A 14289-nucleotide genomic window follows, 5' to 3' on the forward strand; every position below is an offset into this window, starting at 1 on the left:
ATACTTGTACATGAATTCTGGCCTCCCATAAGTCCAACCCCTTGTCCACGTCGTGGGAGGTGGGCAAGGGCATGAAGTAAGGGATTGCCTGCAAGGGTGATGTACAGCCGGGACTGTGTGTGCCCCATGACCGCTACGGTAGCTGTGAAGGCCCTACAGGAACCCTGAAAAGTGACGGCTAACGGGGCTCTGGTGAAGTCCTCAATGACCGATGCGGCGGAAAAAGATACTTTTGGAATGGCAAATCTGGCAGACGAGGCAACCTTCTTCCCGTGGGGTTTAGAGAAACACAGGGGACCACTGCCTTGTGGTGAAGAGGGATCTTCAAAGGCTAAGGGAGACAACCCCTACAGAAAACGGCTGGCTTTGGAGGCTTAGGTGGCAGTCCCACCACCAAGCTCAGGTTGCTGTGGGCTACTAACTCGCACAGCCTTAAATATAAACTATGAAAGAAACTGAAGTGAAACACAACTGGATGGATAATAAGTTGATGACTTTTGGCATGAAATGAAAAACGAGAAGAGGTTTTTGGAATGTCAGAACCCTGAGAGAGCGCAGTAAATTGAAGCAAGTGGCTGAAGTGATGGAGGAATACAGGCTGGATATCCTCGGATTAAGTGAAGTACGGTGGTCAGACTTCGGAGAAATACAGACTCTTAATACGTGGACATTCCTGTATTCTGGGCAAATGGGGGAGGATGCAGAACATAGGGAAGGTGTAGATTGCTATTGAATGAAACTGCAAAGAGGAGCCTCGTTGATTGGAAACCCATTTCAGAAAGACTGATGACAACTCGATTCAAGACCCGGGTTCGCAATGTGACTGTGATCCAGTGTTATGCTCCCACAGAAATGTCAGAGATTGAAAAAAAGGAAGAATTCTACTGCCAGCTAAATGAGACTATTAAGAAAGTTGGAAAGAGAGATATTATTATTATGATGGGGGATTTAAATGCAAAGGTTGGTTCTAACAATGAGGGACTGGAACAAATTATGGGAGTGCATGGAGTTGGTGACTGTAATAAAAATTGGGAGCTTTTTATTGATTTTTGTGCTAGCCATGATTTGGTAGTGGGTGGCACTTTATTCCCTCGTAAACGATGCCATAAGATTACATGGGTGTCGCCAGATCAGGTTACAGAAAACCAGATAGACCACATTGCCATAAGTAGAAAGTTTAGATTATTGACTGATGTTAGAAATAAAAGAGGGGCAGATATTGGAAGTGATCATCACCTGGTAGTTGCATAGTTTAAAAATGAAAATTGTGGCAAGTGGAAGGAAATTTGAAAGTCGAAACAAGAAATTTGATTCAGGTAAATTGCAAGATGAAAGTAAAAGGAAAGAATTCCAGATAGAATTAAGAAAGCGCTTTGAAGCTCTTGCTGTTGAACCAGAACTTATGATGGATGTTGAATTATCATGGATGAAAGTCAAGGACGCATATTTAGACGTTAGTGAGAAGGTGCTTGGATTTCACAATTATCTCTAGAAGGAATGGATGTCTGATGATACTTGGGAAAAAATAGAGGCTAGAAAGCTAGTTGAGGCAAAGATTAGTATGTGTGAAACAAGACAACAGAAAGCTGCAGCACAAAAGGAATATGTGGAAGCTGAGAAAAGTGTAAGAAAAGATCATATACAGTGGGTAGATGAACAAGCAGGAATGGCAAAAGAGGCATCAGCAAGGGGAGATGCTAAGGAATTGTATAGTATCACAAAGAAACTGTCAAGGAGAGGATTTATCTAAATATATATATGAGTTTTGTCTTCTACATTGCTCAGAATTTGAAAAGAATGGTATTTCTGTATCGGTCATGTCCACAGTAACAAGGAAATGCACTTTTTACTTTTCCGTAATTTATGTATGTATGTACGTATGTATGTACATGCATCACTAGAAAACGGCTAAAGAGAATTTAATAAAAATCGGTATGCAAAGTCGGGGAATAAGTTGCTACAATCTAAGCCATAAATAATTTTATTCACGCTGAATGAAATGGTAGTTAAGGGGAAGGCCTAAAATTTAATTTTTAAATATTTATGTTATTAGTGGTCCTATCTTAATAAAAATTGGTATGCAAAGTTGGAAAATAAGTCGCTATACTCTAGGCTATAAATAATTTTATTCACGCTGAATGAAATGGTAGTTTAGCGGAAGGCCTGAAATTTATCTCTTAAATATTTACGTCATTAGTGGCCCTATCTCATTGTAAACTACTATAAAATGTCGGAGAATGAACCACTATAACTTAGGCTATAAATAGTATTATTCACGCTGAATTAAATGGTAGTTTAGGGGAAGGCCTAAAACTTAATTCTCAAATATTTATATTGTTAGTGGTCGTATCGATAAATAACCAAAGTTATATAGAATTAAGTTTATGACCATTTATGTCTTATACATTTTACCGTACCGGCTATGATAATACAGATATTCATGAATTTGTACTTTTGTTGCTAAGTCCATATCGATGCCGAGCCACGAGAAGATGGTTCAACAGAATTTAATGAAAATCAGTATATAGAGTTGGAGAATATGAAACTACAGTGTAAGCTATAAACAATTTTATCCACCCTGGATGAAATTGTAGCTTAGGGGAAGGTGCCTAAAAGTTAATTTTTAAATACGTATGGTTTTGGTCCTATTGAAAAGTACTACATAACATAAGTTACAGAGAATATAATTTCCGATCATTTGTCTTTTATTCAGTTTTACCGTACCAACTATGATGAGTGATATTTCAGAGTCTGAAGAAAACTTAAATAATAATATATTTTATTGCAGCCAGTGGCCAAAAGATATTTACATTACTACACAGCATTAGTCATCTCTGCAGAAGGCTATCATCGATTCGCGCCGACAAGTACAAATCATGGCATGATAACGTTCACAGCTCGTACCACAACGTTCACATACACAGTCCGTGTCTGGTTGGTGGAATTTCTTTGTTTTACACAGCTTACAATGAAATCCGTGTATTGCAAAGCGTGTGATCAAGTGTCTGAGCTCATATCCTCCTCCTTGCCAATCTTTGTAAATCATTGCGTCCGTCGAGTAAAATTTGCTCCATATGTATCTCTTCTTTGCTCTTAATTTCTCTATGAACTGTAGATATGTTGGTGTAGTAGGTGACAACGGAGATCGTCTATGTAGAAAGGTTCGCTAGTTAACTCATATACAAGCCTTGAAGGCGTATACTTCGAGACACATAGTGCCTTTTTCAGAAACATAGCTTTCACTTTTTCTAGTTGTTCGAACTGTTTCATTTTTAGATGCGGCCATACAATTTCTAATCCATAGGTGATCACTGGTGATACTTTGAGGTCAAATAACTTCAGGGCTGTTTTGATAGACAACTTATTCAAATTCTGTATGTCGTTGATGGCTCTGATTGCTGCATTTGTCCTGTCATTGATGTGGGTAGAGAAAACATTACCTCTAGTTTGTAATGTGACCCCCAAATACTTGAAGTTCGATACATTCTTTAGAGGTCTCCCATGTATATGAAACTCTGATGCTTTACCTCCTTTCCTAAATGTCATTGATACTGTCTTTTCCTCAATTAAGTGAAGTTTATTCTCTTCTGTCCACTTCACCAACGCGTCAAGTGACTCTTGCAGTTTCTCGCTGGACCTCGAGGCAATCACGATATAGTCTGTATACATGTATATGCTTGTTTCTTCAGGGATTACTTCTATAATGTCCGCCATAGCAATTATAAACAGTACTAAATGTGAAGGCTTACAATATCGAAGGCACATAACATTGATCAACAATAACATTACATTGACCATTTTTTGTTGTGATGTTCCCAACTCCGATAGATGGGATTACTGCTGTGTACCGAGTGTAATAGCCCGACTGAATATTAGCAGGAAATAGCCGGGGAGTTAGAAGACGTTCTTCTTTAGCATGCCATTCTTCCGGTTCATGCTGTTTTCTGATACAGCTGGTACGTAACACACTGGTTCTTCATAGTATTCCAGTTATTCAATCCCTACTCTGACGTGCTGTTTTGAATGAGCAGTATGCATACTTAAGGCATAGGCTGACTTAGTAGTAGTATGGCCTGGTGTAGAATAACAATTCAGGCCTATTCCAAATTATAGCACCATAATTCACTAAATACTCAAAATTCAACCCTGAAAAGAGCCGTTTCTTAAGAAAAAGATTCTTCTTCTTCTTCGTCACTTTTGTTAAATTCTATATTCATTTCATTCCAAGTTATCTGGCTTGCAGGAAAAATGTGCCTCCAAGTCAGATAGATTTTTCCGCCGCCAGTGTAGTGAATTGATATTTTCCGACTCATCAGGTACTCCTAGGAAACTTATCAATAAAAGAGAGTTTTTGCCTGGGAGTCTCTACTATTCGACCCTCTCCCCGCAGAAAAAGTATGAAGAGTGTTCACGAGTCACGGCTGTCTGCGGCTTGGTCATTCCAGCTCTGGAACTTGGGGCTGTTAGATCAGCAGTGTAGTCCTGTTCGTTAAAAGTGTGAAAATGTGTGGTGTTTCATTTGATCGAGTATTTCATATGAAAACATTGCTTTTAATCGCGCCATTCCTATTGTCGTCATTGTAATATATGTTAATTTCAGTTGGGAAAACCACTAAGACAATCTTTCTGAAGATGTAAAAAGGCAGGTGGAGAGTGAGTGTCTACCATCACAATGGAATCTCCCCAACCTGATTGTGACTGATGGTATGCATCTAACTCACATGAGAAAAGATGTTGGGTGACTACCCCATCACGTTTCTATGGTAACGTTAAGAGCTATGCAATTTAGTACAATCTTGCTCACAACGTGTACACTAGAATTCCCGTATATAGTGTAGAATTCCGTAGCAAAGCATGGGTACATCAGCTAGTCGGGAATAAACCCATTAAAAATAAGAGAGGTGAACTACTGACCACCCAGAAAGAATAGCTACAGAGATGGAAGGAACATTTCTCAGAGTTGCTCAATAGAGATACAGAACAGAATGATAACCAACAAATGGAAACAGTAGATAGTGACCCAAGAATAAATTTACATCTTCCAACCTGTTCAGAAATAGAGAAGGCTTTGAAACAGATAAGAACTGGAAAAGCACCCGGTATGGATAATATCGCGCCAGAAATACTTAAAGCAGATATTGAGACCTCGGCAAAATTATTGCACCCCCTGTTGGAAAGGACTTGGAATGAAGAAAAGCTACCAGCTGAATGGAAAAAAGGTCTGAAATTTACCCATTATGATAAAGACATTTTTTAAAAAGACACAAAAGTTGAAAGCTAGAAAAGCAGCTGGGATTTGTAAGAATTCTGGGATATATTAAAGCAATGGCCATTGTCCAGTCCCAAGTCTGGAATGAGAAAGGAGGAGGGTTTGCTGGTCTGACACCCAGCTGTAAAACTGCCAACGCCGAGTGTTGGGCGGCGGGAAATAACCTGATTTCCTAAGCGGGCCAACAGTTTTGGGCGAATGAGCCCCTTAGGTGGGGTAATGGTCCCCACAGTGAAGGAAATGCCACTGGAATCCATTATGCAGCGTCTGTTCTCCAGGTTAGGGGCGGCTGCACAAGGCGTCTGTACTCCGGACGAGCGGTCTCATTATCACATCCAGAGTTGTAATTCGGGACCTAGTCCCACACAGGTCCCTTGACAGTCGGCCATGGAAGGTCTTTTAAGGAATACTCCACAGACTGAACCAAGAGTTCAGAGAAGGCAGCATTCGGATATGGTAGGCTGCCACTTAAAAGATACCGGGAAGTTGGAGGCATGGAAATACCCCAGTACTACATACACGAACAAGACAAAATCAAGAATAAAAACCCAAAGCAGATATCCTACTTCTCTACACTCAATATTAAATCACTCATGCAAACCGGTAAACTAAAAGTCATCACCGACATAATGGACCAACACAAAATTCTTATCGTGTGATTACAGGAAATTAGAAACACTGACCAGGATGCATTGGAATCTCAAGGGTACACACTTTATAAAGGTATACCTGGGAAGAGAATGATGAAGAATGTCACACAATTTGGAACAGAATTTTTGGTCAGCCTTAAAGTAATAAACTCAGTTCAAGAATTCAAATCACAGTCTCCACGACTCCCAACGCTCACCTTGAAAGCATCTAATAAAATCTATACTTAGGGCCCGGATTCATATGCACTAAAAACTCCAAATATATGAATGCTTATATGCACTAAAAATAAAACAAAGTACACTTACCAAACAAATTATTTAATTTTAACTCTGTGTTAAACTGACTAACATGTTACATTCCTTGCAAAATGATTCATGGCAATAGGTTATCAAGAGTTTTTCAATGTTTTCAGGGGTCATTGGCTTTCTGTTGTTGGACAGAATTAATTTATACACTGAAAATGATCGTTCTACATCGACGGACATAACTGGGCAATACTTGTACACCTGCACTGACTGCTTGGAACATTTTTCTGGCAAAGACGGCCTGATTTCACTTATGTAGTTGCCTATGGATTGAATCTTCTTCAGTCCTGGGTTCGAGTCCAACGCCACACTGAGTTTCCTTTTAACCTTTTCTCCAGTTTCACCAGGGACATCATTTAAAGAACTAATGGTGTTTTGAATTAACTGAAGGGATTCATGTAGGGATGCACCACGAGTTTCTAGGCTCTTAATCGCCTTCGAAAGTGATGAATAATGCGCATGGATGAAACTGATATCTTTATATACAGTTTCAGATACAAATGCACACTTTTCTTCATGAACACACGCAGTATGACTATCATCAATACTTTTAACCACATCTTTTACTTGGTTAAAGTTCTCCTGGTAGAACAATACTGCGGATAACCAAGGTCCCCATCTTGTGAGGCCAGGTGCCGGCGGAAGAGAAACTTGAGGCAGATGAGTTTTGTACAACTGTACACAAACTGGTGCTTTTAGGAACAGTTTTTTTTTTCATTTGAAATTACTTTGTTGGCAGATAGAAAGAGGGTATGTATATCTTCTGCAGTACAATGCAATCCATGGGCCAAACATGTGACATGGATGAGATTTGGAAAAAATACTCGAAAAGACTGACCAGTTTTCAACATGTATGAAGCAGCATCTGTGACTAAAAGGCGCTGTTTGTAACAATCACTCTCTGATTCACTAGGCCACAGAAGTCTCAGGAAATCGTTAACAAATCTTGCAACTGTAGCGTGGTTGTTTTTTTCTAGCATTTTGCACGAAAGTAAATGAGGTTTGCCGGGTTCTTCCAGACATAATTTACCCACTATGAAGTTTGCAATGTATCATCCACATGAATCGGTTGTTTCATCTACCGATATCCAGACACAGTTCCCTCCCATGTCAGATTGTATTGAATCAATGACAGAAGCGTGCAGTGAAAGTAAATAGCTCTTCCTAAGGGTAGATTCATCTGGTATCCTTTGATTAGCACAATACTTTTCGAGAAACGATTGAAGATGTGGATTATTCAATTTATACAGTGAAATGTTGCTGCATACAAAAGCTTTACAAATATCAGCCAAAAATGTATTATCTTCACACTGTGTTTTCTCGTCGGTTAAAAGTAACTGTTGCTTATTCTTATTCTGCTCTTTTGATGGGGGATGTGGGATTTGACATTTTTAAATCACATTTTACACTTTTGTTGCACTCTTGACAGTATACTACATCACTGTCACTTGTAGAGTCACTATTGCCTGATAACCACTGTTTAATTAAAAAAGACCTAGAGCTCTTATCTTTAGGCAGTTTTACAGTTTAATCTGATAAAGCACTGTAATAGATGACCAGCAAGTTAACAGATGAACACTCTTGTTTAAGCAAACCTTAGTAGGCTACTGTAAGGAGAAAGAAACATCACAAAGAAGGAAATAGCTGTTGTGGAATGGGTCATTATCCATCTACCTGCTTGTATTGTGACACTGAAAGCCCTTTCCTTGATCAGGGGAAGGCTTCTCGTGTTGCTAAGGGATGTACAACATATAGAGTTCATTAGATTTTTAATTTCATTCAGAAATCTTAAATAATCGATCACACATAAGAGTAAAATATACCTGTGTATGCACTAACGTTCAAAATATGCATATACACATATGCATTTTTAAAATATCTAGGTCCTATCTGTACTATAACAAATGCCCATGCTTCCACTAAGGATAAAAACAACTCCTCAGAAGAGAAGACCATGACGAATTTTGGGACCTATTGGACCAGACCATAGATAACATCCCCAAACACCATGTAAAATTATTAATTGGCAACTTCAAACACTCAACTAGGCAGAGAAAGAAAATACCATGACATCATCGGAAAATTGCCAGCACACGAGAAAAAAAAAATGGAGAGAGACTAGTTGACCTGTGTAGAAACCATAACTTAATCTCAAAATCTACATGTTTTAAGAGGAAACCTGAAAAACCTTGACTACACTAAAGGAGAATGGCAACTGGGTCACATCTGCATGGACAAATACCACCACAAACAGATCTATAACGTCAAAGTCTTCCGTGGAATAGACTTACAGTTTAATTAAACTCACTCCCCAGCGGAGACAACAAAAGCAAGCCCTTAAAACTAAAATCAAAATAGATCCTACCCAGCTAATCAACAATGGAAATTACCAAAAAGCCACTGAAAAAATAAAAATCACAGATAAACTTGAAGACTTAGTACACAAGCTTAAAGAAATTGCAGAAGACCTAGCTCCAATTAAACCAAATAAAAAACACCAATGGTGGAACAGCGAATGTGATGTAACACTGGAGAAAAGGCATCAGACATGGCTATTACATCAGTACCAAAAATCAGAAATATCCTATGAAAATCTAGTAAAACAGAGAAAAGAAACTACGAAAGTCTTAAGAAGAATAAAAAGACAGCATCATAAGTACACACTGCAATTAATTGAAGAATTCAATAAAACTCAGTCAAGGGACTACTACAAAACTTTCAGAAAATAGCTCCAAAAATATGAACCCCCGACCCTATTGATGAAGGATGAAAATGGTAAGCTGCCTTATAACGATAAGGACAATGCGGAAATTCTGGCTAAATATTTCAACAAGCTCCTAAATTGTGAGGAGTCTACAGAACTGTTTCATTTGGACACCAACACCCCAATAAAAACACCACCAGAGAACATCAATCCCCCCCACAATAAAGGAAGTCTACCATGCGCTGAATAAATTTAGAAAACTACAAAGCACCAGGAGATGAACAGACCTTTGCAGAAATCTGGAAATATGCAGGAATATCAGCAAAAGTTGCCCTCCATCAGCAGCTTGTCTCTATCTGGATTAAAGTAGAACTACCAGAACACTGGACAACAGCCCTCATTCACCCACTGCACAAAAAGGGAGACAAAACAGACCCTAATAACTACAGGGGAATCTCGCTCCTAGATATAACATACAAAATATTTTCAATAATCACCCTTAATAGGATAAGTTTACAACTTGAGAAAGAACTAGGTGGTGGTGGTGGTGGTGGTGGTGATTATTGTTTTAAGAAGAAGTACAACTAGGCAACCATCCTCTATAGAAAGAACTAGGAGAATATCAAGGAGGTTTCAGACCCTGGGGGAGCTGTTCTGATCGGATCATGAGTCTTAAGTTGATAATGGACTATAATAGGAGAAGACACAGAGACATGGTGATAATGTTTGTAGATTTCAAGAAAGCTTAAAACTGCATCCATAAAGAATCTCTGTTTAAAATTTTAAGATACCTTGGACTACAACCCAAATTATAAACATGATAAAATTGACTCTCACTAACAGCAAATCAAAAGTGAAGTTTATGGGTGAAATATCAGTCATTTGAAATTAAAACTGCGTTATGGCAGGTAGATGGGCTCTCACCACTATTATTTAAATTGTGCACTAGAAATGGTAATGAGGGAATGGTGTAGGAAATGTCTCCCAAAGATAAAGATTGGCCAAAAAATCAAAACAGATTGCCTGGGTCTCATCGACGATTTACCATTACTAGCAGTTGACATAGAAGAAGCAAAAACCCAAATATCAGAACTTCAAAACATTGCAAATAAAATTGGCCTCAAAATATCATTTGAAAAAAAAAAAAAAAAACCCTATTATGCCCCAAAAACCAACACAACTAAAAGAAGTTACCATAAATGGTAAGAAAATCTAAATAGTAACTCACTTTGAATATCTTGGAGAAGTAATAGTGCATAACCTGCATGAAAAATTCTCAATCCAAACAAGAACAAATAGATTAGCTAAAGCACAGAAATTAACACGCTATACCTACAAAAAGAAATACCTATCAATAAATACAAAAATAAAACTCTACAACGCGGTTATAAAATCGGAAACCACATATGCAGCAGAAACACTTTTGCACCTAAATAAACAACCAAAGACTGACAGACTTCAGAAAATTGAAAGGAGAATTGGAAGGACCTGCATCAACAAAAAATACCAGAAAGATGGACAGTGGCGGATAATACCTAACAAAATTGTGTACAAAGAGCTAGAACCCATTACAGATACTAAGCATAAGGGGAGACTGGGATTCTTTGGACATATGATGAGGATGTAGGATTCGAGACTTCTGAAACAACTAGTACAGCACAATCTCATCTCAAAAAATACCACAGCAGGATGTAAATGGATCAGAGAAGTAAGAGAGGATCTGAAGGAAATAGGCCTTACAACAGAAGACACCACAAATAAGATAAAATTGAATACAAACCTCCGCTTTACCCTTACGCGAAACAAACCAACAACATGCATATTTTCAGCCGAGGAAAGGATAATCCCTTCAAAGAGACTTGGGCGATGGACTGACTAAAGTGATCCTATACTATCATAAAACAAGAAGAAAAGGCAATGGGTTATGATATAGTGCTGTATCTGAACTGTTTGCATGAAGGGGCAATGCCAGATGAATGGAGAGTTGCAGTAGTAGCCCCATTATACAAGGGTGATAAAACATTAAGCGGATATTGACAGGCCAGTTAGCTTGACATGTGTTGTTTGTAAGCTGAGGGCGTGCATTCTTCCTGATAATGTTACACTTTTGTGAAATTACTGTTTTGATAGAAAGCAGTTCATGTTTAGGAAAGGTTATTCCACTGAGGTTCAACTTGTACGATTCCTGCAAGGTACAGCAGATATTTTAGATACAGGAGGTCAAATGGACTGTATTATTATTGACCTATCAAAAGCTTTTGATAGGGTAGATCACTGGCAAAAAGAGGGCTGTTGGACTAGACGAAAGAGTGGTTGAGTTGGTGTCTACATTTCTAGAAAATGGAATTCAGGGAATTAGAGTGGGTGAAGTGTTATATGATCCTGTAAAGATTAAGAGTGGGGTCCCACAGGGCAGACCTTTTTGTATATATAAATGATATGAGCAAAGAACTGAAATCACAGATAAGGATAACCGACTTGTAATGTTTCAGTGTAGTATTACGTGACATTACTTGTTCATGGTAGTGATCCCATTTTAGTCTAAATGCCCCGCTCAGTTCCAAGACCTACTCAGTAGTGACCCGCCCAAGGAGAAATTGCACTTCGAAAAACCCAGATTCACATCCACAGACACTGGAAGAAACAGCACAGACCATTCGATCTCTTAAAAGTAACAGTGCCCCTGGGGGAAGATGGCATTACTGGAGAGATGTTGAAACTTGTATGAGAAGAGCTTATCAGAAGAATCCATGCAATCCTAACAGAAATCTGGGAAACAGAAGTGATCCCACAGGACTGGAGGTATGCATTGATTAATCCTTTGCATAAAATCAATACTATTATGATTATTATTATTATTATTATTATTATTATTATTATTATTATTATTATTATTATTATTATCATTATCAGTTTGTTGTATCTGGCGGGGATTGGTGTACTTAACATATTATGTGATGATCTGTTTCTTCACATAATATTAGCAATGTGTGTTACGTAAAAGTTGGAAAATCAAATTGTAGGTGAAGTGTGAAACTGAACACAGTGCCTGTCCTGTGAACCTTTTACTTTTTAGAAGGTTGGGCACTGCAACAATCTCCCTTACATACTTAAAAAGGAAAATTATATTATACACTTCAGTTATAAGACATTGGCATTTTGCTGGGGAAATTTTTGTTCCGGTTTCCAGGCAGAGTGGCCGTGCATGTTAATGCACTATGGCTATCGGGTCAAACTCTGCATTCGGGAGAAGAGTGGGTTTGAGCCCCTCCGTCAGCTGTCCTGAGAATGATTTTTCTGTGGTTTCCTTTCTTTCAGTTCCAGACAAAAGCTGGGTCAGTTATTCATAGGCTGCAGTCAATTTCTTCCACCTCCTTACCCAGTTTCATTCACCATCATTCATTTCATCTTCATTAGCCCCTCCATTGATGTTGGATTCAGGAAGTGCATCCGGCCATAAAAACATAGCTTATAATTCCATCTCATCTTGTGCCCTGCCCTATATCGGGAAATGGGACTAAGGGGTAGTGTTCTGGTCAAGATTTTCAATCAAGCTTTATACAGTATATGCCTGTACTTTATGCATTACTAACATTCATAACATTTTGTCTCAAACGTGTGTTGAAAGAGGATAGATTTTAAATATGATTGTACAGTTTTCCTATCTGCTTAAAAAAATTAAGAGGTGATTTAGAAAAATATATATTACACAAGTGAAAAGTTTTTGATAGTGTATTAGAACCACGCGATCACTTCCTCCAATGATTGAGGCTAGCACATTTATTTTATGGTATGTTCAATTATATTTCATATTATTTTTTGTAAAGACTAAAATAACAGTGCAACCCCCCCCCTTGACGCCACTATTCACTATTCTATTCTTGATTTCTTTTCAGTAAAGTAATTATAATTTTAAACATGCAATAAGTCCTGTGGACTGTACACTCAATTGTTTAACTTTTTAATTTTACATGCTGTTGTGACTTTGTGCGTTATGAATCTCGCTTTTCTTTAGTTAATAAACTGAAGATTTATGTACTCTTGTGGTTAGATTTAAATCTGTGATGTGTCTAAATCTTGTATTATACACGTAAGTGGTTTTGGTGCAAATGATAGGGAGTTCTTACAATTCGCAAGATGGATGGATTAAGTGCAAGTTAGTATCTTCCATCAACAGTCTTTTGTTTTCAGATGCACATTGCGCTTTCCAAGCACCAATATCCGGTTGGCATTTCACTCATTGGTGAATGAAGGAGATCCTCCTGCTTCAGTTCGTCAGCCATCTCCTCCCAAGTCAAGAGCTCCACCTGCAATGCCTCCTCTGAGAATCAACATCCCAGATGCAGAAGGAAATATTAACAGCCCATTTCCATCACCTACTGGCACTATCAGGTACGATATTTATTATGTTGAATGTGTTTATTTTAAATAATGCTCACAGTTCATTGTCTCATGCTTTTTATAATATTTTAGAATCAGTATAACACTAAAATGTTCTAGTTAAGGAGAATATTACCAGCTGTGGGTATCAGTTATATTTGGGTTTGTGTAGAGACATTCTTGGAATGGACTGTGTTTATCTTGTGTCTGTTGGTTTTTGAAGTTAATATCTCTCATGGTTAGAGTGCAGATTTCTTGGACATCTTGTTTTTCCTCTCATTTAGAACTAAGTTAGAACTAAGGCTTTTTGATTGAAAATAGGTATATTCTTTCTAGTAATTAATTCATGATGAAATAGTTTATTGTTTTTGTGGTTTAGGATACACTACTGCTTTTGTTTGGAATTAGGTTACAATTTAGCCAGCAAGTTGAAAGTTTGTCAAAACAGATTTTACTTGAAAACCCACAATTGGTGCTATGAAAAACTTTTTTTCTGGTGACAAATGTTAGTTTATTATATCATGCCATTGCAATACTGGGCTTTGTTGCAGGGCTGTAGATGGAGAGAGTCCTGTGGTTAACTATAGAAGAAAGTTTCAAAAGTTTTTATCAAGCTAAACGCTTTGTAGAATATTGATATTTCTAGGATTTCCCCTCACAGTTAGTTATAGAATGTGGAAGAGAAGAGGTAAGAACCCTTAAGTCCTTTTGCATTTTCCTTAATAGCTACTTGATGCATAAACAGAGATTTCTGTTTAATTTTAATATGCCAAAGATTCTTTTCTGCAAGTATAAAAGTATTTAGAAATTAAGGAAACAGATTGTGAGAAGTTTGATCTGGAGCAAGGATATCCCTGAGAGAAGTAAACAAGCGATGGTATATGTACAATACTATGTACCAGTACTAACATATGCAGTAGAAACCTGGACTAGGAGGAGATGAGATGTGAGCAAAGTGCAGGCAAGGGAAATAGTTACTG

At 38.0% G+C, this 14289-nt stretch overlaps 1 protein-coding gene across 1 annotated transcript in view; it reads left to right on the top strand.

The window, feature by feature from the left end:
• FoxK (forkhead box K) overlaps positions 1-14289 on the top strand; it is a 278192-nt gene that overhangs the window by 39141 nt on the left and 224762 nt on the right. Inside the window, exon 2 of the mRNA XM_067150284.2 lies at positions 13121-13321. Coding sequence (XP_067006385.1) covers positions 13121-13321 — 201 coding nt within the window. The remainder of the gene's footprint in view (positions 1-13120; positions 13322-14289) is intronic.

Source organism: Anabrus simplex, chromosome 6, assembly GCF_040414725.1.
Source record: "Anabrus simplex isolate iqAnaSimp1 chromosome 6, ASM4041472v1, whole genome shotgun sequence".
Classification (NCBI taxonomy): domain Eukaryota; kingdom Metazoa; phylum Arthropoda; class Insecta; order Orthoptera; family Tettigoniidae; genus Anabrus; species Anabrus simplex.